Below are 21857 nucleotides of genomic sequence, written 5' to 3' on the forward strand. Positions count from 1 at the left end.
GTCGCTTTACAGACTTTATTGTCACATCCATGTCTCATTATTTAGGGTGTCTTTGTTGGCAGGACAGCAGTTAATTTCAAGATAAGTTTGACATTGAAAAACATAGAAAACATACAGCATGCATTGCAGAATGTTTGGGAGAATGTAAACTAGACATAAATGGGCTTATCTCTAAATTACACTGTATTCTCATTTACAGTAAGATCAGTATTGTTGCTTTTACAGTAAGATGCCACTGCTCTCTTCCCTAGAAATTACTCCTTTGACGTTCTTAATAAAATACATTTTAGGATTATTGATCTAAAACTATTATATTGCGACAAGTGTGAAGTACTAGGGAGGGGCAAGCAGATAATTATGTAATTATGCACTTGACTGAAGTTACAGTGAGCAGCATGGTGACTTCAGCGCTGTCAAAATGCAGCTGGGAAGGTTTACTTTGTCTGTTGGGCCTCCTGAAGCCGATCGTCTCTTTCAGCCTACATTATTGATTATCTCATTTACTCCATCGACACTACCTTTTCCCTTTCACTTTTCTCTCTTGTCCTCTTCCATCCCCTAATTTGATCTCTCTCCCTCCCTCTGTGTCTCTCTTCATTGAGATGCCTCCCTCTTCTCCACATCCATCAGAGCATTGCCTAGTTCTCCCACTCCTCTTATCTCATTACTCTCTCTAATTAGCCCCAAACGAGCCTGTAGGAACCAATAACACGCCTTTGCTCACGCATATCAATGAGCTTCACGCACATCTGTAAAATCAGGTTTGGTGTGTGTGTGTGTGTGTGTGTGTGTTATTCACATTAGTCCCTTTGATATTTGGATTTGCGATATGGCCATGAGTTTTGGCAGACTTTACTTTGTTTGATTATGCAAGAGAGAGAGAGAGAGAGAGAGAGGGTGTGTGAGAGAGAGAGAGAGAGACAGAGCGAGAGCGAGAGAGAGAGAGAGAGAGAGAGAGAGAGAGTGTGTGTGTGTGTGTGTGGCCAGCTTGTGTCTCAGTGGGAAACAGGAGATAGGAGTTTGGTTGGGAATAGATGATTGTGTAGCACGCTGTCCTGAGCACTATATACTCTGTACCAGGAGCTTGCCAATGCACACACGCACACACGCACTCACACTCACACGCACACACACTCACACTCACACACACACACACACACACACACACACACACAAGCACAAACAAACAAAAGCCCATTCATGCAGAAATGTGAACCACACCAAAGCAAATGAGATTAATTCATGTTGTAAATTTGTACACCTAAACAAACAACGAGCCAGTATGTAAATGTTGTTTTTCTTAACGGTGAGTGTATTCATAATGGACTGTTTGGAATTCACAGAGATACTCATATTGTTTTATTTGAGTATGTTGGTGTGTAGAGTGGTGTGTCTAAATGTGGTGGTGAGGGGGTTTATTAGTCAGTTGTGTGTGACTGAGATGGGAAGTAACCCAGGCACAGCTGCAAGTGCTTCACAAACACTCATACATAAAAGATGAGTCTCTCTCTCTCTCTCTCTCTTTCACACACACACACACAAACACACACACACACACAGACACGCCACTCTCTTTGAGTGTTTACCTGAGTTTATTGACTTATCTTCTTTTTATACCTTTTCATTTACCAGCTCTCTGTGTACCCAGGAACTGGACAAACAAGGCTCTTCAATCCAAGTTGTTATTTTAAACTTATATGTATGCGTGTGTGTGTGTGTGTGTGTCTATTTTTTCTGTGTATTTTCTCTCTTCTCAACTCGTCTTCTTTCCTCTTCTCTTCTCTCCTCTCCCCCTTTCCTCTCAACTCCTCTCCTCTTGTCTCTTGTCTCCTCTTCTCTCCTCTTCTCTTCTCTTCTCTTCTCTCCTCTCCTCTTTTCTCCCTCCTTCTATTCGGTCCATATCCCTCCCCAGCCTCAGTCTATCTGTGCCGTCTTTGAGGACTGAAAAATACCTCTAGGTGTTTTATCATCAGATTCACTCAGCTTTGAAGCCGTGTCCATAATTATATGAAATGGGTTACGCTGCCTCCCCGAGACGCAGCCTTAGCCTGTATGACATTGTGTAATGAGTGTACAGTGTATATTATTTATTATGATTGTGTGTGCAAGCAAGTCATCATGAATCAATAGTATCTGTGGAGGGAATGAAAAATAATCACCTCTCATCTTATCTTTGTCTCCATCTCACAGTATCTCTCTCTTTCTCTCTGTGTCTGTCTGTCTGCCCATCTTTCTCTCTCTCTCTCTCTCTCTCTCTCTCTCTCTCTCTCTCTCTCATATACCCTGAAGCAATGAGTGACTTGAAGGGCAGAGGGTGAAAACACAAATTAACCACAGAGAGAGGCAGAGAGAGAGAGAGAGAGAGAGAGAGAGAGAGAGAGAGCGGAGTGAAACAGAGGGATGGACCATGTAAAAGAGATGGGAGAATGAGATTGTCTCCGATATCGATCTAGTAATCCTCATTCTGCTTTCTGGTGATTCTAATCTTCCTCCGACACAGGATGAGGAGACAGAGGGAAAGAGAGAGAGAATGAGAAAGGAGGAAGAGAAGGAGGGAGGGAGGGGGGGCGGAGGACGGAGCGGTGAGAGAGGAGGAGCAGTGCCATCCAGTGGTGCAGTGAAATGCTGTGACACTGAGGGCTTTTTTTTGTTTTTTGGGTAACGTCTGGTAATGTGTGTGTAGCTAATTCTAATTAAATGAGCTTTTATTGGCATGACATACATGTGTACATATTGCCAAAGCATGCAACAACAAAACAACAAATACAACAAATGTAGGACAAAATAATGTAAGAAAAATAGTATAAATTATACAACAGACCAGAGTTTTCTTTACATTGAATACTGGTGAATAACAATGATAATATCAGTATTTTATAGTTATTTTTTACGTTAAATTATGTTTAATTATTAATTGTTGTAATATATACATATAAATGTAAATACGTTTGAGCTAATAGTGTCAGTCTTAAAATAAAAAAAACATTTACATTTGTATACATTTGTATATATTTGTGTATGTAAATCTGTATATGCATAGAGTATGGACATGCACATACTTCCATATACACATAAACACATATACACATATTGTACACATACATTTATAAGACACAAAATAAAAATATGTGAAGACATATAATACTAAAACAACGTGTATGTGTGTGTGTGTGTGTGTGTGTGTGTGTGTGTACATTAACATTGAAAGCCGCTCATTCATTCCTACTTAACACACAAAGTGGGATACACAGACACACAGACGTCATCCATCATACAGCGTTCAGCCCTCGTTCTTTGGCAGCACTAAAAACAGCTCTAAAAAGAGTGGCCATATGGTCCCTATGTCACTCTCTGACCTTGAAGTATTTTGGGGGTATACCATACACCAACACACTCTCACATGTGCATAGCTGTGATGCACACTTGCACCAAAGGCAGGTTGCTGAGGCCTATAAAACAATGTACAGATATGTATTTTTCCTTTTGCTTTCCCAGATTAAAGCCCTTCACATACCGATATACAGTATTTAGTTGTTGAAAGCTCTCTCTCTCTCTCTCTCTTTCTCTCTCACACACACACACACACTCACAGACACACACACACAGCCATCCGTTCTCTGCCTGCTTCTCTATCTCTCCTCCTTTCCCTCTGGCCACAGTGCGATGACCTCGAGAGCCATTTATTAACATGGATTAGATGTCAGCAGAAACAAAACCTGGCAGACAACCAGTGGTTATACACCTCTATCTATCTCTCCCTCTCTTTCTCTTTCTGAACCTCTTTACCACTGTCTCTTCCTCTCCTAAACACCACAGACCCGAGAGAGAGATTGAGATAGAAAGGGAGAGAAAGAGAGAGATAGGACAGCGAAAGAAAGAATCAACTTTTCCGTTGACCTTTTCTTGGGTTCATCCATCAGCGGACCCTGGGAGAAGCCTTGGGTTTGATTTCCTCTCTCTCTCCTAGATGAGCCATCAATAACTGGGCTGTTAATGTCAAGCAGTTACTGACTCTGGTACAGTGATGAGAGGATGGGAAGGGAGGGGAGAGGTCTCTCTCTCCATCCCTATCTGTTCACACACCTGCCAACTTTCCAAAACCTTCTTCCCTGAAGTCTCCTCCCACAAACAGGTGTGTATTTCCCACCATGGCTGGATTTGTCTTGATCGCCTGACCTCAGACAGTCTATAAAACAAGTCAGAATAACTCTGCACTACCTGAAACCTCTCTCTATATGAAGCAGGTAAGAGCTCCACCGCTGACACAAGGCTGGTACAGTAATTTTAATATTTAGCTAAACTCAAATTATTTTACTTTGGTTCATAATGGCAAATACTGTAGCACTTATTTGGTTGATAAGAGACAACATTCTTGCTCATATTCATGACTTTCATAATATAATATTGTGAATATACTTGCTGTGGTTACTGCAGTCCTGGAATAATCAGCATTACCAAATCATTCACTGATGTATTGTCAACAAGAAGAGACCCACATTAGTTCAGTCTAGTTTTGGCAAAAATATTCACTAACAAAAATAACTTTTGTCAGCATAAATTAGCCTCTGCAGACAATGCACAGATTGTGATATGAACACTGGACGAGCAAGGTTCACTCAATACAGGTGAGAGACTGACATTTTGTTAGCAAACTTAATAAATTCCAAACCTGTTATGCAAAAAGCAGCTCTGCTAGCTCAGTCTAGAAGGAGGAAGGCGATAAAACAAAGTGAGATTCCATTCTAAAATATATGCCATCCCAACAAATATCCTGCAATCCCTTCGCCTGGTGTCCAGCCCACATGAATCATGAATAGATTATATTAGATAGATGCCTTTTCTTATTTCACTCGGTTAGTTGCAGGGTGGGATGGTTGCAAAAAAGGATATAAAAAACATTTAAAAAAAGATAGATAAATAATATATTATAAAAGGAGTAAAAAAATATAATTCACAGGGACATGCAGTCTGAATTCTGCTTCTGCTCAGTTGCTATAATAAGGGGAGGAGAGATTGCCAAGATGAGAGGGCCGCTCAGTTTAGAAAGGCTTCTTCCTTTACCTCGACCACTTGCCCTTGCACAGAGGAGCAGAAGAGCATCAACAAAAGGAGGGAAGAGAAGAAGGACGGATGATGTGCAAAACTGGAACTGATTCAGCTATGGAGTACTTTAGAGTCAGGTTTTTGTTTTGCTGTTCCCCCCCAGAAATCAATAGTAAAATAATAAGGAGAAATCTTACTCTAAAATGTACCACATCTATTTTGTTGTAAGGTGATATTAAAGTTGTGGTTTCAGGCAAATATACTGCACTCTTCTCACGTCTCAATAGTTTGATATAGCATTAGTTAACCATGTTATCCACAGTACACCAGAGAGAATAATAGCTAAATCTGATGATGCCAGAAAAACCCACTGAGATTCATTCAAATGCAGACTGGGCAATTGAGGATGAAGAAATGCACCATGAGTCTAGTGGAACTGGGCCATAATTAAAACAGGTAGTGTGCAGCAAATCATGGACAACTCTAGCTGGCTTTTCAACAAAGTGTGATAATAATCAACAGTTGCCTAAGCTAATAGAAAACTTTTTACTTTTTACTTTCTCTATTTACTTAGTGCAGCCTCTTTTGGCTCATTTCTAACCAATAATTACTGTGGAGGGCCTTGTAGGTATTATTAATCTCTCTCTCTCTCTCCATCCCCCCCTCCAGGTAATTCTATTCTATTACTTTACTGGTTGCAGTGGCCTCGGCCCAGTCCCAGTTCTACTTGCCTATCGACTGCCATGACATCTATCACCATGACAACACCAGTCCCAGTGGGGTGTACACCATCTTCCCCGGGGGTCCCACCACCCCCCTGCATGCCTACTGTGACATGGACACCGATGGAGGGAGGTGGACTGTCAGTACACTTCATAGATCATCATCATAAACATGAATAAAGCCCAACCTGGGTGCCTCATTTACACCTTGTAAAGCTTCGTATAGCAAGACGTGACAACAGATCCCTCACACTCTGATTATCACTGTCACACTTTTATGACTTAACATGATAGTAAAAAAAAACATAGCTGAGATATCTCCTAGAGAGTTTGGGTTATTTAAACTCATCTGACTCACGCTAACGCTAAAAACGCTAACTTGAGTGAGATTGTATTGTATCTAATTGTAGTAAACTTGGCACCTCTCTCTCTCTCTCTGTCTTTTCTCTCTCTCTGTGTCTTCTCTTTCTCTCTGTCTTCTCTCTCTCTCTCTCTGTCTTCTCTCCCTCTCTCTCTCTCTCTCTCTCTCTCTCTCTCTCTCTCTCTCTCTCTCTCTCTCTCTCTCTCTCCCTCTCTCTATCTCTCTCTGTCTTCTCTCTCTCTCTCTCCCTCAGGTGATCCAGAGGAGGATGGATGGGACTGAAAACTTCTACAGACCCTGGGCGCACTATAAGAATGGATTTGGGAACGTGGCTGGAGAGTATTGGCTGGGTGAGTTAATTAGGGTGAAATGCATTAAAAGCGCGGCGCCTGTGTGCTGCATTTTAGTGAAAGAAACATTCAACCTTTCCATCTTCATTTGCAAGGGGCAGGTTGAAGCAAATAGTGATATTTTAGATCAAGGGATAGCTAATTTGAGAGACGTTAAGAGGGAGGGAGGACAAGTGAGTGCAAACAAGTAGGTTTACAGATAGTCTGGTTGGAAAATGTATAAATGTGGAGAAATAACAGAGGAAGGATAGGGCCTAGGTGCTTGAGGTAAAATGAAACAGACCTTTTGTATGTCTTCTCAGGACTGGATAACATCTTCCTGCTGACGATGAGGAAGAAGAATGAGCTGCGGGTGGACATGCAGGACTGGGAGGGGGGGAAGGTCTACGCTCAGTACTCCTCCTTCTCAGTCGATCCTGAGAACTACGGCTACCAGCTCCGCCTGGGCAGCTACATTGACGGAGGGGCAGGTGAGCAACATGGGACTCGTGTTCGGCAGCTTAGGTTTGAGGGTCAAGGTATTAGAGGCCGTGTTCTGCAAACAACATTGAAAAATAGAAAATAGATTCAATTTTTTATTTTTTTTGTTTTATTTATTTATTTTAAACTTTGGATGTAAAGGTTCCCTTATCTTTTTTCTGTGTTTTTCAAAGTCTGGAGTGGGATTCAAAGGTGGGCCTCAGGAATATCAAAACGGGTCCCCAAATTATCCAGGAAAAATGGATCTCAAATTGTTTTTGTTGAGTTAAGCCTTCTCAAAGTTAGTGGAAAACTGTTGACTATTAGGTTAGAGAACTAATGACACATTAATCTACATTCGATAAAACACAGTAGCCTGTAAAATCTGTTTTACTGTAGGCTTTTTTTTCTTCATTGAAAATGTGGGTCCCCAGAGGCAAAGTTTTTTTTAAACTGCTGTCAGACTAAATTAATGCACCGTCAGTAACTGAACAAATGTTTTCAAAAAGAGTGAGTTCATTTCCCAAACACTATGAATGTACAGTAGCCTATTTATTTATTTAGTTATTTAGTTATTTAGTTATTAAGTATATGTGTGGTGGAAACCTCTGGATTTAATTGCAAGTATTTCTGAGTTTCAAATAATCACCTGTATTTCAGTTGAGCTCAAATTATCATCCTTTGCCTTCCTAGGGGACAGTTTGTCATATCACAGCAACATGAAGTTCAGCACATATGACAGAGACCAGGACCTTTCAGATGTCAGCTGTGCTCAACTTCATCTCGGTGGCTTCTGGTTCAATTACTGCTACTACGCAAACCCCAACGGCATGTATGCACCTGGTGGCATCACATATGACAACGTCTGTGTAAGCTGGAAACACTGGAAGGGGACAAACTACTCTCTCAAGAGCATAGCCATGAAGATAAGACCAGTGTCTGCCTCTGCAGCTGCTCAGGAGAAGCAGGGAGAGCAGGAGTAGCATGCATACTAGCTGCTGTTCCTACTGAACATCCAGTACCTGACAATACAACATACAAATGAATAGAAAATATGTAGCTTATGGGCACATTACTCTGAGCACATTTCTCTCGTTCTCTCAATAGTGAGATGGGGAACAGGTGAGTAGAATAGGGGAAATTGCAGAATACAACTGAGATAGCATGAACAAATGTCTTTTGGAAAGTCAGAAAAGACTGAACTACAGCTGTGTATTCCTGTGATATTCTTAAATCAGGGTCCTTGTTGTAGTCGTGTGTGCTTAAGTTGCAGCTGTGTCAAATGCCACTGATTGACTCCAGTAATTAAAGCATCCTGACAAAGAAATGTTGTCCTCTTCCTGTTCTGCCTCTCTTTCACTTCCTCAGCTATTTCAGAAATAAACATACAGTAGGCCTATTGCAGTGACACTTTCAACAACTTTAAGAATATGCAGGGTGGGAAGATTAGAGGAGGAACATGTCGAATGCACTGTAAGATATTAAACCTTCGCAAGAACTCTGAACGCATTTGCTAAAATCATTTCTCTTACCTGCAGGTTACAGTAACAGTAGGCGTCACACGGGTTGAGTGTTTCTCCAAACACATGGTGTCAGCCTTGTGCTGCAGAATCTCACTGACCTGGGAGGGAGGGGCGTCCGGTCTCAACAGGTACACTGACGTCATTTTACACATGCAAATCGATCACTACAATAAGCAGGGCGGTGTAGTTAAGGAGGAAGAGAAAGAAGAAGAATCCTAATGGGGATCACCATAATATTCCTATAGTATATAGTATCCTATAGTATAGATTCACAGTGGTACAGAGCAGTGACTTTAAAGTGACCTTATCATACTTTATGGTATCATTAACCTCCTATGGTTTTACTGTAGGACTTTCTATGTTATGGCTTTCTGTGATAGTAGCTGCATTCTATTTTATTTATTTAGTATCCCTCTAAATGTATTATAGGATTACTATAGTTCTTATCTGAGCATATAGCCAGGGTGTTAAATATTGAAATAAACACTCCTTATAGACCACCTGCCTATATATACAGTATATATACATTGACTATATACATTGACTACACTACTGCCTGCATGCAAAGTCGATATGAAAAATTACCAATCCCATAATAAAATGTATACGGATTGCAAATCTCACAGCAAACCTATAAACCAAGTGTAATATCCTACAGGAATATTATGGTCCTACATTAAAAAAAAAAAAAAAAAAAAAAAAAGAATAGCCTACCATTAAGTATGATAAGGTCACTATAAACTCACTACTGAGTACAACAGACACACTATAAGTCCCTATAAGAATATTATAGGAATGTTAGGGCTCGGCCGATAGCTATAGGCTATATTAGATATTTGATCTCTTACTACTCATCGTCATCTTGTTAAATATCTCCCCTCGGGTAGTCCGCCTCTTAATTGCTGGGTTTACATTAAAGTTTAGACCATGTAGTCCAAACTGAATTTTTTTTTTGGCTGGAGTCTAATGGTAGGCTACTTTCCATACAGAAGGCGCGTGGTGACAGACAGAAAAAAAAACGAATTTACCTAACCCTTTACTGAACAGATCCGCTTTCTGAAACAATTTATGATGAAAATAAACTCAACACTGCTTCTTTAAGATAAAGCAAACACAAATGCTGTTGGAAAGCTTATTCCCACCCCCCTCCCCTCCTTCGCTCCCGCCCTCTCTCTCTCTCTCTCTCTCTCTCTCTCTCTCTCTCTCTCTCTGGGACCCAAACTTGTTTCAGGAAAAGCGAGTGAACATATTTTCTCTCGCTGGAAGAAACAGGAGAGCCGTGCCAAGGAGAAGGCGTAGACTTCCTCCACAACATTTCCTCCGCCATCTCCGCTTTCGAGACTGAAGTTTTTTTTTTTGTGAGAGGGGGGGGTAATCTTGTGAAAGTGTTTTTATTTTTGCTGAAGAACAGAGAGAAATCCTTTAGACATCTGAACTTGTCAGACATGGACTGGGGAACAGATCTTTGGGTAAGTTCTTGACAGCTGACACCATATAGAGACGCGGAACCCTCTGGGATATTCTCTCCACTGTAGGCTGGTTTCCAAAATACCATCAACATCCCTAAAGAATAGGCCGTCCAGCTATTGTTTTCGTCGGCCGACTCGCCACAGTATGCATGGGACATTGTTTTGTTTTTTCTCTGTAGGCCTAGGTTAAGCAGTCTTGACGGGGATACAGGACAACAGCAGGAGTCTATCTGTAAAGCCAGCAGCCAGAGGATTTCGCAACTCCTGCTGCATACCTTATCATAAGAAGAGTAGTTTATTGCTCTTGCTGGGCCCAGAAAGCTGTTGCAGTGTTATCTACATAAGGATAAAGGTGTGTGCTGAGCTTCCTTGTCCTTCTCAGTCCAACTCTCAGCCCATGCATACATGCACTTGGGCTTTGTTTTGTGATGATATGCCCCATATAGGGGCTTTGGCGTGTGTTGTCAGTAATTGTCTGGAGGTAAAGTGTCAACTGTGGAAGCATGGTGGCTTGTCACTGTGTCTGTTCTGAAGCCTGATCAGGGTTTCTGCCTTATTAAATGCAGGATCCGTGAATCGCAGTGCGGCCTCTTCGGTGACACTCATCAGTTCAGACAGATGCTCCTCACTCACACCTCCTCCAGTCAGCTGTATGGGACAGAGTCATTGAGCATTCAGTCTGAGTAAAAAGACTCATTGTTCACTGATCATGATCCGACTGACAGGAGAAGAGGTCTTCAAGGAAATGTTGGTCTTTTATTGAAGGGGAGGATGCATGTTGTGTTCATTTTATGGCTCAAAAGGTTTTGGATTATCTCTTCCAGTGGTTTTGTACCTGGTGTTGTGCACCAAATGCGCTAAATTTCCCCAAATCCCATTGTGATTGGGGTCAGAGTCTCAGCACATGCCTCTGAGATTATTCCCCTGCCCGCACGGTTTTAGACACCATGTGTGAGGCTGTTGTGTTGTTTTTTTCCCCACTGCTTTTCTATCAGCGTCAAGTAGTTTGATGAGAAGAGCCTGTTGAGTCGAGCTATTGTTGCACAGCTTGTATTGGCTGCTCTACGAAGCACATCGCCCGTATACAGGAAAGTAGCAAGAAGTTCAAAATTCTGCCATTCTGCCTCTGCTGCTGGTGTTTGATGGGGCCACAGGGATCCAGTGTGTTCAGATTTCAGCGTGACAATACCAGAACATTTCTTCCCCTGAGCCTTATGTTAGCTGAGGCTGGGGCTGGCTGTCAGAAACCAATATCTATCAGTGCTGTACTGATTTTTATATGTCAGTGTTGATTTTAAGGCATCAAAATGATTCAAAATTGTGGATTTTGATGTTGGTTATTGACAAATGTGTCTTTTCTCTTCCTCCCCTCTATGAGGAGGTAAGAGGTCAGGGTCAGCCACTAACAGCGCCCCTGGTAGGCTGGTAGGGATTCAGTGATGCTTGCTGTCACGGAAGCTTGGACTCAGGTCTTCCAGGTGAAGGACGGTCTCCCCTCTCAATACACCGACCGGCTTATAAGGAGACGCTGTTCTCCCAGTTTTTGGGGAAATCAACAAGGTGTCATTTGACTCTGTTTAAAAAACAGATGGCATGTACAAATGTTGCACAGAAAATAATTTACTGTAGTGTATAATGAAATGTGCTTTCACTCAACAAAGAGAGGTGGTGAAAAAGTTAGTACTATCGGTACTGAAAAAAATCCAAAGATATCTAGCCTTAGTTCAGGATCTTTGTGTTTCATTTGATTGTTTAAGATGAACCTGCACTGTACCTATCGCCCCTCCCACTGTCTATAACATTTGCTCTTTATTGTTAAAACACACAAACACATGCTGAGAGTGGGCCAGTAGAACAAATTAGAGTTAATGCTCTAAGGCAGTGGCTCTCCTGTGGGATCAATGTATCCCTGTCCTTTCCTGACTTTCAATATTAGGAGGTAAGCTAGAATCTGACCTCAGATCTGTGTGGATAAGAAAGCACTTCCTGTCGCCAGTGTTTCGTCACGTCGAGGGGTGGGACTCGACAGACTGGTTTCTGGGTTTGGAGAGGCCCTTGGGACCGTCAGTCACAGGGCGGGGGTTCACAGTGAGCTAATGATTATCTCATTCCTGAACTCTCTCTCTATCAGTATTTCCTTCTCTCTCACACAAACACACACGCACACAGACTAAGCAATGGGGTGGAGGAGCAGAGCAGAATAGGAGCAGAAGTGGCAAATGTGTGTCAGAAATATAACTTATAAGCTTTATCTCTCTTTCTATCAACAATAATCTCACAATTTCTTTCTCTGCCATCTCATTTCCTTGCGCACTCTTTTTCCTGCTCACTCTCTTTTCCTGGTTCAGGTTATTCCTGCCAAAAGATATTTATTCTGCTCCATCCCCTCCGTCCTTTATGTTCTCTGCTCATGTCCCATCTTACTTCCCTGCTTCCTCCCAGCTCCCTCTCTTATCCAGGACATGGCTAACTGTGTTAGTGTATGATCTCCATTTAGCTTTTCCTCCTCTGAGGAATGCCTATCTGTGTCTCAGGCTCCAAGAGACCCTGCAGCCTCCACACACACACACACACACACACACACACACACACACACACACAAATGCATGCATGCATGCATACACACACACACCCACACATACATGCAGAAGGTGGGGTCTTTCTTTGTATTACATACCAAAGGATCGACCAGAACCACCCTTTTTACTTTGTGTGTGTGTGTGTGTGTGTGTGCATGTGTGTGTGTGTGTGTGCATGTGCCCAAGCGTCAGTACTGTTCATGCATGTAGTCAGCTGCATTTTGTGGTATAATTTTTCCTCAGCGAGTCCTTTGTGTTATGACATACATATAAGCCAGTGTCAAGCACAGAGGACAGAGAGGTCCTACCTGTCCAACAGGTTTGAGTGTATGTGTACATGAGTGTGTGTATGTGTGCGCGCTGAGGGGATGGATGTGCATGAAGAGAGAGAGGAATGTGGAAAGGAGAGTATTGTCAGCATTATCTTTTATTCTCTATACCTTAATGTATTTTTTTTATTCTTGGTGTGTGTGAGAGAAAGAGAACCGGTGTGTGTGTGTGTGGGTATGACTTAAGTCACTTAAGTCACTTGGTAAAAAGCTGATTTTTGGGTCAGTGGTTAAGGTTAGGGTAAGGGTTAGGTTTAGGCCAGTAGTGGTTATGGTTATGGTTAGGATAAGTCTCCAGGAACTAAATGTAAGTCTATGTAAATACCCCAAAAGTGACATAAGTAAGAGTGTGTGTGTGTGTGTGTGTATGTGTAGGCCTATTCTTTACCTTTCAGTTTCCATCTGCCTCAGATTTCTTGGTCTGCAAAATTGTGCAAATGACAGCAACCCAGTGAGAGGTTACGCTCTATGTCTGTAGATTTCAAATATACAGTGTGTACACGACTGCTGGCAATCATGCACTGTGTTAGAGGTTATTGTGGTCAGAGACTGAATGTACATGTGTATCAGGTGTTACAGGTTTGCAAACAACCTCAACCGACAGATGCTTCCAATATTTGTGCGTTCATATGCCTGTGTGTGTATGTGTGTGTGTGTCTGTGTGGTTCCTAATCCAATTGCTCTTCCTCTCTTAGGACCAGTATGATGTCATCGAGAAGCATACCCAATCAGGCCATGACCTGGTGGAACGTTACATCAAGTTTGTGAAGGAACGCACGGAGATAGAACAAGGCTACGCCAAGCAGCTCAGGTGTGCCTTATTTTGGGGGGTTTTTTCTTTCTAAATATTGTTTGTTTGGTTTTTACATGGATCAAGGTGGAAAGTATCAATATTTGCCTTGTGCATTTGTGAGTGTGCGTGTGTGTGAGAGAGAGAGAGAGAGAGAGTCACACTGCATCTCTGACTCTGTCTCATAGGAATCTGACGAAGAAGTATGCCAAACGAGGGAGCAAGGAGGAGCAAGAGTGCAAGTGAGAGAGCAACGTCCATTGTTTCTCTGTGACCTCTCCTGTTTTGCATGCTTGTATATGCGGGACTGGATGAATAAGTGAGAGAGACAGAGAGAGAAAATATTAGATTTTTGTCTCTGCACTCATGCTGATCTGCCCGCTTGTTCCTTCCCCATGCAGATTCACCAACCATGCGTCATTCCAGGAGATTCTGAATGAGCTGAACGATTACGCCGGCCAACGGGAGCTCATCGCCGAAAACATGATGACCGGCATCTGTGTAGAACTCACTAAATATCTGCAGGACCTCAAACAAGAACGAAAAACGGTGAGAGAGGGATGGAGAACAGTAGGGCGGGAGAAAGAAAGGGCGGGGGGGAGGAATGGGGAAGTAAGGCAGGGTGTTAATTAAGAGGTATGCTGCATCATCTGAAGGTGCCGCCCAGTTACTCACACTCCTCTTTCTTTCCCCAGCACCTGTCTGACGCCAAGAAGGCCCAGCAGAATTTAGAGAGCAGCTTTAAACACCTAGAAAGTGTGAGTGACATTATGTATATTTGGTTGTAGGGCTTTCAAATGTCTGCAAGATGTCTATAAGTAATCTGAAAATATGTTGGATCACATAATTATTATTTAACACAAGAAAACACATCAGAACATAACGCATGCCATTTGGTGTATTCAAAGCTCCTTGCACTACCACAAGTGTATACATTTTTAGTTTGAGTGTCTCTAGTGGGACTTGAACCCCTAACCCTAGCAATGTTTATACTATTACTATTACTACTAATGCTCTTCTCATTAAGATGTGTGTGTGTGTGTGTCTACAGACTAAGAAGCGCTTTGCCAAGGAGTGGGCGGAGGCTGAGAAAGCCACACAGCAAGCGGACAAAACAGAGAACGACGTCAATGCCACCAAGCTCGATGTCGAGAAAGTAAACACACACACACACACATACACTCGCATCAACAATTGAGCACTGATTTTTTTTTTTTCCTCTTTGGTTTCTGAGACATTCTTCTTGTCCTTTCTACTCCCCCTCCCTCCTTGTCTCTCTCTCTCTCCCTCCATGACCGCTTCCACCTCCCCCTATCTTCCATCTCTCTCTCCTTTCGCTCCCTCCATCTATTCTTACATTTCTCCCACTTTGCATTTTTTTTTTGCATCTTTTCATTTCTCCCTCCCTGCCTACATCCTTTCATCTCTCTCTCGCTCTCTCTCTCCCTCCCTCTCTCTCTCTCTTTCTCTCTCTCTCTCTCTCTCTCTCTCCCTTGTTCCATCTCTCCTTCCCTCCCAAGGCCAAGCAACATGCCCATGCCCGTACACACACAGCAGAAGAGTGCAGGAATGACTATGCAGCACAACTCCAGAAATACAACAAGGAACAGAACCTCTTCTACTACACAGAGATACCGCAGATCTTCAATGTGAGACGGGCAAACACACACACATACAGAAACACACACACAATGACACAATTGCTCAAATCTCCAACAAAATCTGATGTTGCGCAATACATAACAAAAACACACCCTTATGCTGTCTCTTCCGTGTGACACGTGCGTGTGAACACTAATACAATACAGCAATATATAAACATGTAATATGAGTACATGAAATTTAAAAAAAGACAGCATTTGTGTATACGTTTGTGTGCTGACCAGAACCTGCAGGACATGGATGAGCGGAGGATCAGGCGGTTGGCAGAGGGCTACTGCCAGTTTTCAGAGACAGAGAAGAAGGTGATGCCCATCATCTCCAAGTGTCTAGAGGGAATCTCCTCAGCAGGGTGCAAAACTAATGAGAAACAGGCAAGTGTGGGCATGTTTGTCTTACAGTGTGTGTGTGTGTGTGTGTCTGGCTCATCTCCCATATATCTCCCATATTGCAGAAACTTTGAGGGATGATGCATCTTCGCACGGTGTTCCAGCATTTCAAAAATCTGTACTGATTGGCCTAAAAAGAGCGCTTCAATTAAAGGTCGAAATTTCAATCTCTGAAAGGCTAAGGCGATTTTGACGAAAACTGCAACTTTGCACTATGTTCCAGAGTTATAATTAAATGGGCGCTATAATTAAAGGTCAAAATTTTTAACTCAAACGTGATATCTCAGACACCACTGGCCCCATTTTGACAAAAACTTTTGGTGCTCTTCTGGTGTTTTTTAAAGGTCCCATATTCTACACTTTCCAGTGTTTTATTTTATGTCTTGAGGTCCATTCAAAGCTGTTTGTGGTGTCATGTACCAAAAACACTCTCAATCCATTTTTACACATTCATTTTCCAGCATCTCTCTGAACCTTACCAAGGACAGGCTGTTTCTGTTGCTATGGCTTTAAGGCTCATTAATATTAACAACCCCTCTGTTCTGATTGGCTAACCGTTTCGGCAGCTGCAGACAGCGAGAGGCAGGGAAAACTCTCTGGTACTAAACAATGACAACCACTCAACCTCTTTGAAAAAAACACTTTGTTAAACTATTATTTCTTACAAAAATGATAATGCACGAACCTTTGTGACGCCACAAAGTTACGGAAGTCCATACGGCTTTTCTAATATGGATTGTGTGGATTTAGTTGGCAGTTGCGTTTTGATACTTTAACAATGTTTAGATAGCACATCCAACTCGCTTATAATCAAAGAGGCAAGAGAAATCCTGTTTTACACGATATGGGACCTTTAACATTACTAACCCATTACACTGACTGGCCTGACGAAGGCGCTGTTTAATTTGAAAGGCCATAAGTGCTACACCACAGGTCCGATTTTGACCTGAAGGGACGATGCAAGTTGTTACTGATTGTTGCGAGGGGGGACGACATGGTTACTTGTTTCAGTTTGATGAAATAGAACGTTGGAGGTTAGCAGGTTTCTCTCGTGTTGTGTTACCTGAATTTCCCCAAGGGGATCAATAAAGTGCTATCTTATCTTACCTTACAGCAATAAATATTGATTTATTGTTTGTTTTACACTTTAATACAGTGTTGTGTTACAGAGTAAGGTATGTCACCATAGTGATTGGGTAACTCTGAACCTGTTAATAGAGAGCCAACATCTACTTATACTCACTTGTTGTTACTGTGTGTGTGTGTGTGTGTGTGTGTGTGTGTGTGTGTGTGTGTGTCCCTGCAGGACTCTATGCTGTTCATAGAGCAGCACAAGTCTGGTTTTGAGCGACCTGGGGATGTGGAGTTTGAAGACTACACCCAGGGAATCAAACCAGCAACCTCTGACTCCAGCCTCAACCCGCCGCGAGTGCGCACCAAGCTCTGGCCTTTCAGCAAGAAGAACAAGGTGAACTAGTGCTCTGTGCATTAGAACTGTCCCTCAGTGAGTCTACATTAAAGCGAGGCGTCTCAAGGACAAGATATTCACTGCCTCTCCCCTATCTGCTCTTCCTGCTTCTGTGTTTGACAGCCTGAATATCCTTTCTGTCCTACTCTTCTTATCTTGCTCCTATAGGCCAAAGTATAAGTGTACGAGCGCGCAGAACGACGCTCACGCGGTTTCATAATAATGCTTTAACACATGCACACACACCCACACACCCACACACACACAAACACACTCACACACACATTCCACTCATGTCTAACCCCCACCCCCTCACTTCCCTGAGGGGCCAATTCCAATTCCAGTCTGCTGCACAGACTTGCCCAAAAACGCCCCATGCTCTCTTTCTGTGTGTGTGTGTGTGTGTGTGTGTGTGTGTGTGTGTGCGTCCACTTTCTGACAAATATCTCAATATCTCTTTGACTCATTCTCCTCTCTTCCCGCTCTCTTTTTCTCTCATCATCATTTTCATTTTCTCAGCCGTTTAACTCCTTTTCCTCCGCTCCCCCACTCCTCCTCCCTCTGCCTCGTAACAAGCTGTGTCTTTTTTTTTCCCTCTTCAGTTTGCCCCTCCCTCTTTCTCTCCCCCCTCCCCTTTCCCACCTGGCAGCCACCCCCTCCCCCTCTCCCTGTCCCTCCCCCTCTCCAAGCTGCAGCGCTCCCCCCTCTCTCTCTGTCTGAGGGAGTTTAATCGTTCAGTCAAACCCAGGATTGCCTCCTTAAAGACGTTACACAAACTGAGCCTGGTGAGTGACGCTCCCGGTCAGGTTGGCTCCGCCCAGCTGTCGTGTCACGATCCTCACCTGTCAACGTCTCCTCCCTCCTGTGTTTGTCTCACGTAGATACGTTGTTACGCTCGAGCAGCGCATGCTTTGGTGGGTTTGTACCAAGGTTATTCTTCACAAACTAAAACCAAGATGAAAACTAAGAGTTAAAAAACATTGTCATAAATTGACATGAAAATAAAGACTAAATAGAAAGAATAAAGATAAGAGACTTTGTGAAAAAACTAAAACTGAACTAAAACCATCTTGTCTACTTGTACTAAAAACGAATGAATTTTAGACCATTTCTAACGCTAATTGAAAAAATCATGTAAATACATTTTAAATGTATTTCTGACTGTTTGTATTACACAATACCTGTGGCAAACATAAAATACTTGCTCTGAACGTCTGTCATTATACTTTATATTTATACTTTAAAAAAATCCCACTCTTACCAGAAATAGAACTGAAACTAGAACTGAAACTAGATAACAACTAAACTAAAACTAAACATTTGTTAAAAAAAAAAAAAAAAAAAAAGGAAACTAAAACTACCAAACCCACACTAAAAGCAAGCTGAAATTGACAACTATATCAAAATAAAAGTGAAGAATCCCAAAATAGTAACCCTGGTTTGTACCCCTGCATTTGTAAAAGCAATCATATATTAACTTGCATGTTATCCTAAATGTGTGTGTTTCCTGTGTGATGTGTGTGTGTGTGTTGTGTTTATATAAATGTATCTGTCTCATACTGAGTCTCCCTCTCTCTCTGTCTAGATGTCACATGCTGAAAAGCACATGGTAACAGTTACTATTGTTACATACAGAGTAGACTTTAAAGGTGCTTAGATATTCTGGTGCTATGTCCTTTTTAAAGGGGAGTACTACTCAATTTACACTTTATGTGTTTTTCTCATGGCACAGGACAATCTAATCATTATTTAGGGGGCATGATCAACTTTCTCCCAAAACTAGAAACCAGAGAACCAAGACTCTAATCTGTGATGTCATACTGGTATATAACTTTAAGATAGTAAATAACACACTGATTTTGCGAATGCATACAATGATGTACATTGTTACATTTACATCTACTCCATCTAATACTTCTTATTATAGTAGAGTCATAAGCTCTGAACTAGAAAATATACATCTCCAGAAAACCATCTTGTTTACTGTCAAAGTCAGCTCCTCCATTTTTTTCAGTTCATTCTCTATGGAGATTTACATGGGTGTGACATCACAGGGGAAAGACTCTACTTTGTGGGTTTCTGGCTATGGGTCATCCATTTAGTATGTTCCAGTCCAACATGACTAACATTTTATTGCCGAAATTCAGTGGTATTCACCTCTGGGAAACTTGTTATTATCAAACAGTGGGATGTTACAGGGTTTTTGGTCAATCGCACTTCTCCCTCCGTCTGTCTGTGACTATTTCTCTATTCCTGTTTTCACCACTGACATATCCTGTCTACTTCTTCTTGGCTTCCTTGACACAGAATCATTATGAGACTCTCTCTCTCTTGTCAGATTTCTTCGACTAAAGAGCTCTATTTACGGTATTAATCTGTCAGCCTGTGTCTAGGAATCCATGTCGGAGTGTGAAACTAAACTATACTGTCTCACTGCGTCTGGGACAGAGATAGGAAGGAGTGACATCTGGTGGTGAACCTTGATATGGTCGCTGTGAAAGTGTACACGATGCTCAAAACACTCTCATTCTGTGTGTGTGTGTGTGTGTGTGTGTGTGTGTGCGTGTAGCCCCCCGCAGCAGAAGACTTCTCTCACCTTCCTCCGGAGCAGAGGAAGAAGAGGCTGCAGGCGAAGATTGATGACATCAGCAAGGACCTGCAGAAGGAGCAGGACCAAAGGTGACAACATCACCAACAGCACCGTCGCCGCCCCTCAGGCCTGAAACACACTTAAAGAAACCCCGAAGCAGTCGCTGCCCCTGCCAAAGTTTCAGGACTATCAAAACAGCGGCTGGGAACAGTTTTAATGCATGAGTTTCACTGCGATCAACTCAATTTGTTTGGGAGAGCATAATTGGGGCTAAATGTGGTCGTAAACCTGTTTTGACCTGATTAGCCGTAATTAGCCCAAACAGAACAAATTTAGCCGATGAGGGTGAAAACCTTCCGTCGCGGTTGTTGTCAGGCTTCCTCACAGCACACTGATCTGGAAAGGTTAGCCGGCCACGGAGCTTACATAATATGACATTTCCCTCAGGCGCGTCTCAACTTCTAAAAACTTCTGTCCATCCCTCCGTCCTTGTCATCGCAGCTGTAAAGGAGAGGAGCGTGTTTAATGAGTGCTTACGTTGCCAAAACACTTGAGTGCAAATGAGGATTTACCCCTCCTCTTCCTCCCTTTCCTCCCTCCCTCTCTCCCTCTGATGTCAGCGAGGCGCTGGAGAAGATGAAGGGTGTGTATGAGCAGAATCCACAGATGGGAGACCCCTCCAGTCTGGAGCCCCAGATCACACAGACTGCGCATAACATAGGACGCCTGAGGGGGGAGCTCACCAAATACGAGGTCACACACACACACACACACACACACACACACACACATACACACACACACAACATTTGACAGTTCATATTAACGCATATGCGCATTTATCCGAACTGTCGTACATCTGCTGTCTGTTCATAACAGTCATGGCTGTCGGAGGCAGTGGGAGGAGAAGAATCTTCCAACACCATCAACAATAACACCCAACATGGGTAAGACCTGCTGTGTGTGTGTGTGTGTGTGTGTGTGTGTAGCAGAATACACAGCAAAGAGAGAGGGAATTATATGCGTGGTTTATGTGTTTGTGTTGGACTTGTGTGTTTGTCTCTCCAGTGTTGTAGCAGCCGATCCATCTCAGAACATCTACACAGAGTTTGATGATGAGTTCGATGACGTGGAAACCCCTATCGGCCAGTGCACCGCTCTCTACACCTTTGAAGGTAAACTTAAATATTCACACTGAAGTTCTTTATAAATGGGTCTCTTAGCTTTCCAGCGGTCACTTTCCAACGCTCTCTTTTATATGCCTCTTCACTGTGTTTGTGTGTGTGCCTGTGTGTGTGTGTGTGTTTGTGCGTGTGTGTGTGTGCAGGCAGCAGCGAGGGCACCATCTCCATTACGGAGGGAGAGCTGTTGAGTGTAATGGAGGAGGATAAAGGAGACGGCTGGATGAGAGTCCTTAGAGCCAATGGAGACGAGGGCTATATACCTTCAGCCTATGTCAAACTCGGCCCATAACACACACACACACACACACACACACACACACACACACACACACACACACACACACACACACTTACACAGCTTGTAATGGCAAACAAGTTTAGAGCCAAAGGTGAATACAAAGTCAACCAGGGATATTAGAGCTGTTCTTCTATATCACTTCTTTTATCTCAGCCAGTGACCTGTATGGCATTATGAAAGTGATTGATTATAAAGCTTATTACCAAGGATAATTGCATTATCATACACTCCCCATCTCTGCTCCACTCCCTGTCCGACAGCACAGTCGTTACCGTGCATTCAAGAGGGTTTGTAACAGAAGCCGTCTTTGAACACAGACTGCCGGTTCTGTCAGATCTGTGTGGATTTCAGTGCTTTAACCACCACAGTTTTGAATGTATACCTGAGCTTATTGTCACATTGTTAAGTGACTATTCATGCAACGTATTCAGCATCGTAGAGGCGTCACACCACATTCCTTTATGTCGATGCTCTAGCTCCATATATGCATCCACCTGCCTGTGCCATTGTCATTTTTAACATCTGCTAGTGATGGGACGATCTGCTTATCTCACGATACGATTCGATACGCGATATAGGGTTCATGATTCAATACGACTACGATACGATGTGATAAATAAACGTTCAGTGACAACAAAATAGGA

General features: G+C 42.6%; 2 protein-coding genes across 3 annotated transcripts; both read left to right on the forward strand.

The window, feature by feature from the left end:
* Nucleotides 1-5731: 5731 nt before the first annotated feature.
* LOC139647437 (microfibril-associated glycoprotein 4-like) lies at nt 5732-7918 on the forward strand (the record flags this gene model as incomplete). The annotated part of the gene is made up of 4 exons (XM_071523338.1): nt 5732-5905; nt 6380-6476; nt 6779-6946; nt 7629-7918. Coding segments are annotated over 4 exons (729 nt in total), but the record flags the coding sequence as incomplete, so codon positions are not given.
* A 1791-nt stretch (nt 7919-9709) lies between these two features.
* LOC139647015 (cdc42-interacting protein 4 homolog) lies at nt 9710-21264 on the forward strand. 2 transcript variants are annotated; one of them, XM_071522826.1, is made up of 15 exons: nt 9710-9927; nt 13531-13646; nt 13814-13867; nt 14027-14174; nt 14321-14383; nt 14677-14781; nt 15146-15274; nt 15512-15658; nt 16980-17141; nt 18727-18750; nt 19711-19820; nt 20352-20484; nt 20611-20678; nt 20800-20906; nt 21059-21264. In XM_071522826.1, the coding sequence occupies exons 1-15, from the start codon at nt 9904-9906 to the stop codon at nt 21202-21204; spliced, it is 1536 nt and encodes a 511-aa protein (XP_071378927.1). In that variant the 5' UTR covers nt 9710-9903; the 3' UTR covers nt 21205-21264. The 2 variants fall into 2 exon arrangements, with proteins under 2 accessions (XP_071378927.1, XP_071378935.1); XM_071522834.1 differs by lacking the exon at nt 18727-18750.
* The last annotated feature ends 593 nt before the right edge of the window (nt 21265-21857 follow it).

Source organism: Centroberyx affinis, unplaced genomic scaffold, assembly GCF_046629955.1.
Source record: "Centroberyx affinis isolate AG114_WGS23_722 - 3 ecotype Tasmania unplaced genomic scaffold, CSIRO-AGI_Caff_v1 ptg000100l_1, whole genome shotgun sequence".
In the NCBI taxonomy this organism is placed as follows: domain Eukaryota; kingdom Metazoa; phylum Chordata; class Actinopteri; order Beryciformes; family Berycidae; genus Centroberyx; species Centroberyx affinis.

Coding starts and splice junctions, on each gene's coding strand:
- LOC139647015 (XM_071522826.1), top strand. CDS start 9,904: ATGGACTGGGGAACAGATCTTTGG. Junction 17,142..18,726: donor CTTTCAGCAAGAAGAACAAG/GTGAACTAGTGC, acceptor CTCTCTGTCTAG/ATGTCACATGCTGAAAAGCA. Junction 19,821..20,351: donor CAGAAGGAGCAGGACCAAAG/GTGACAACATCA, acceptor CTCTGATGTCAG/CGAGGCGCTGGAGAAGATGA.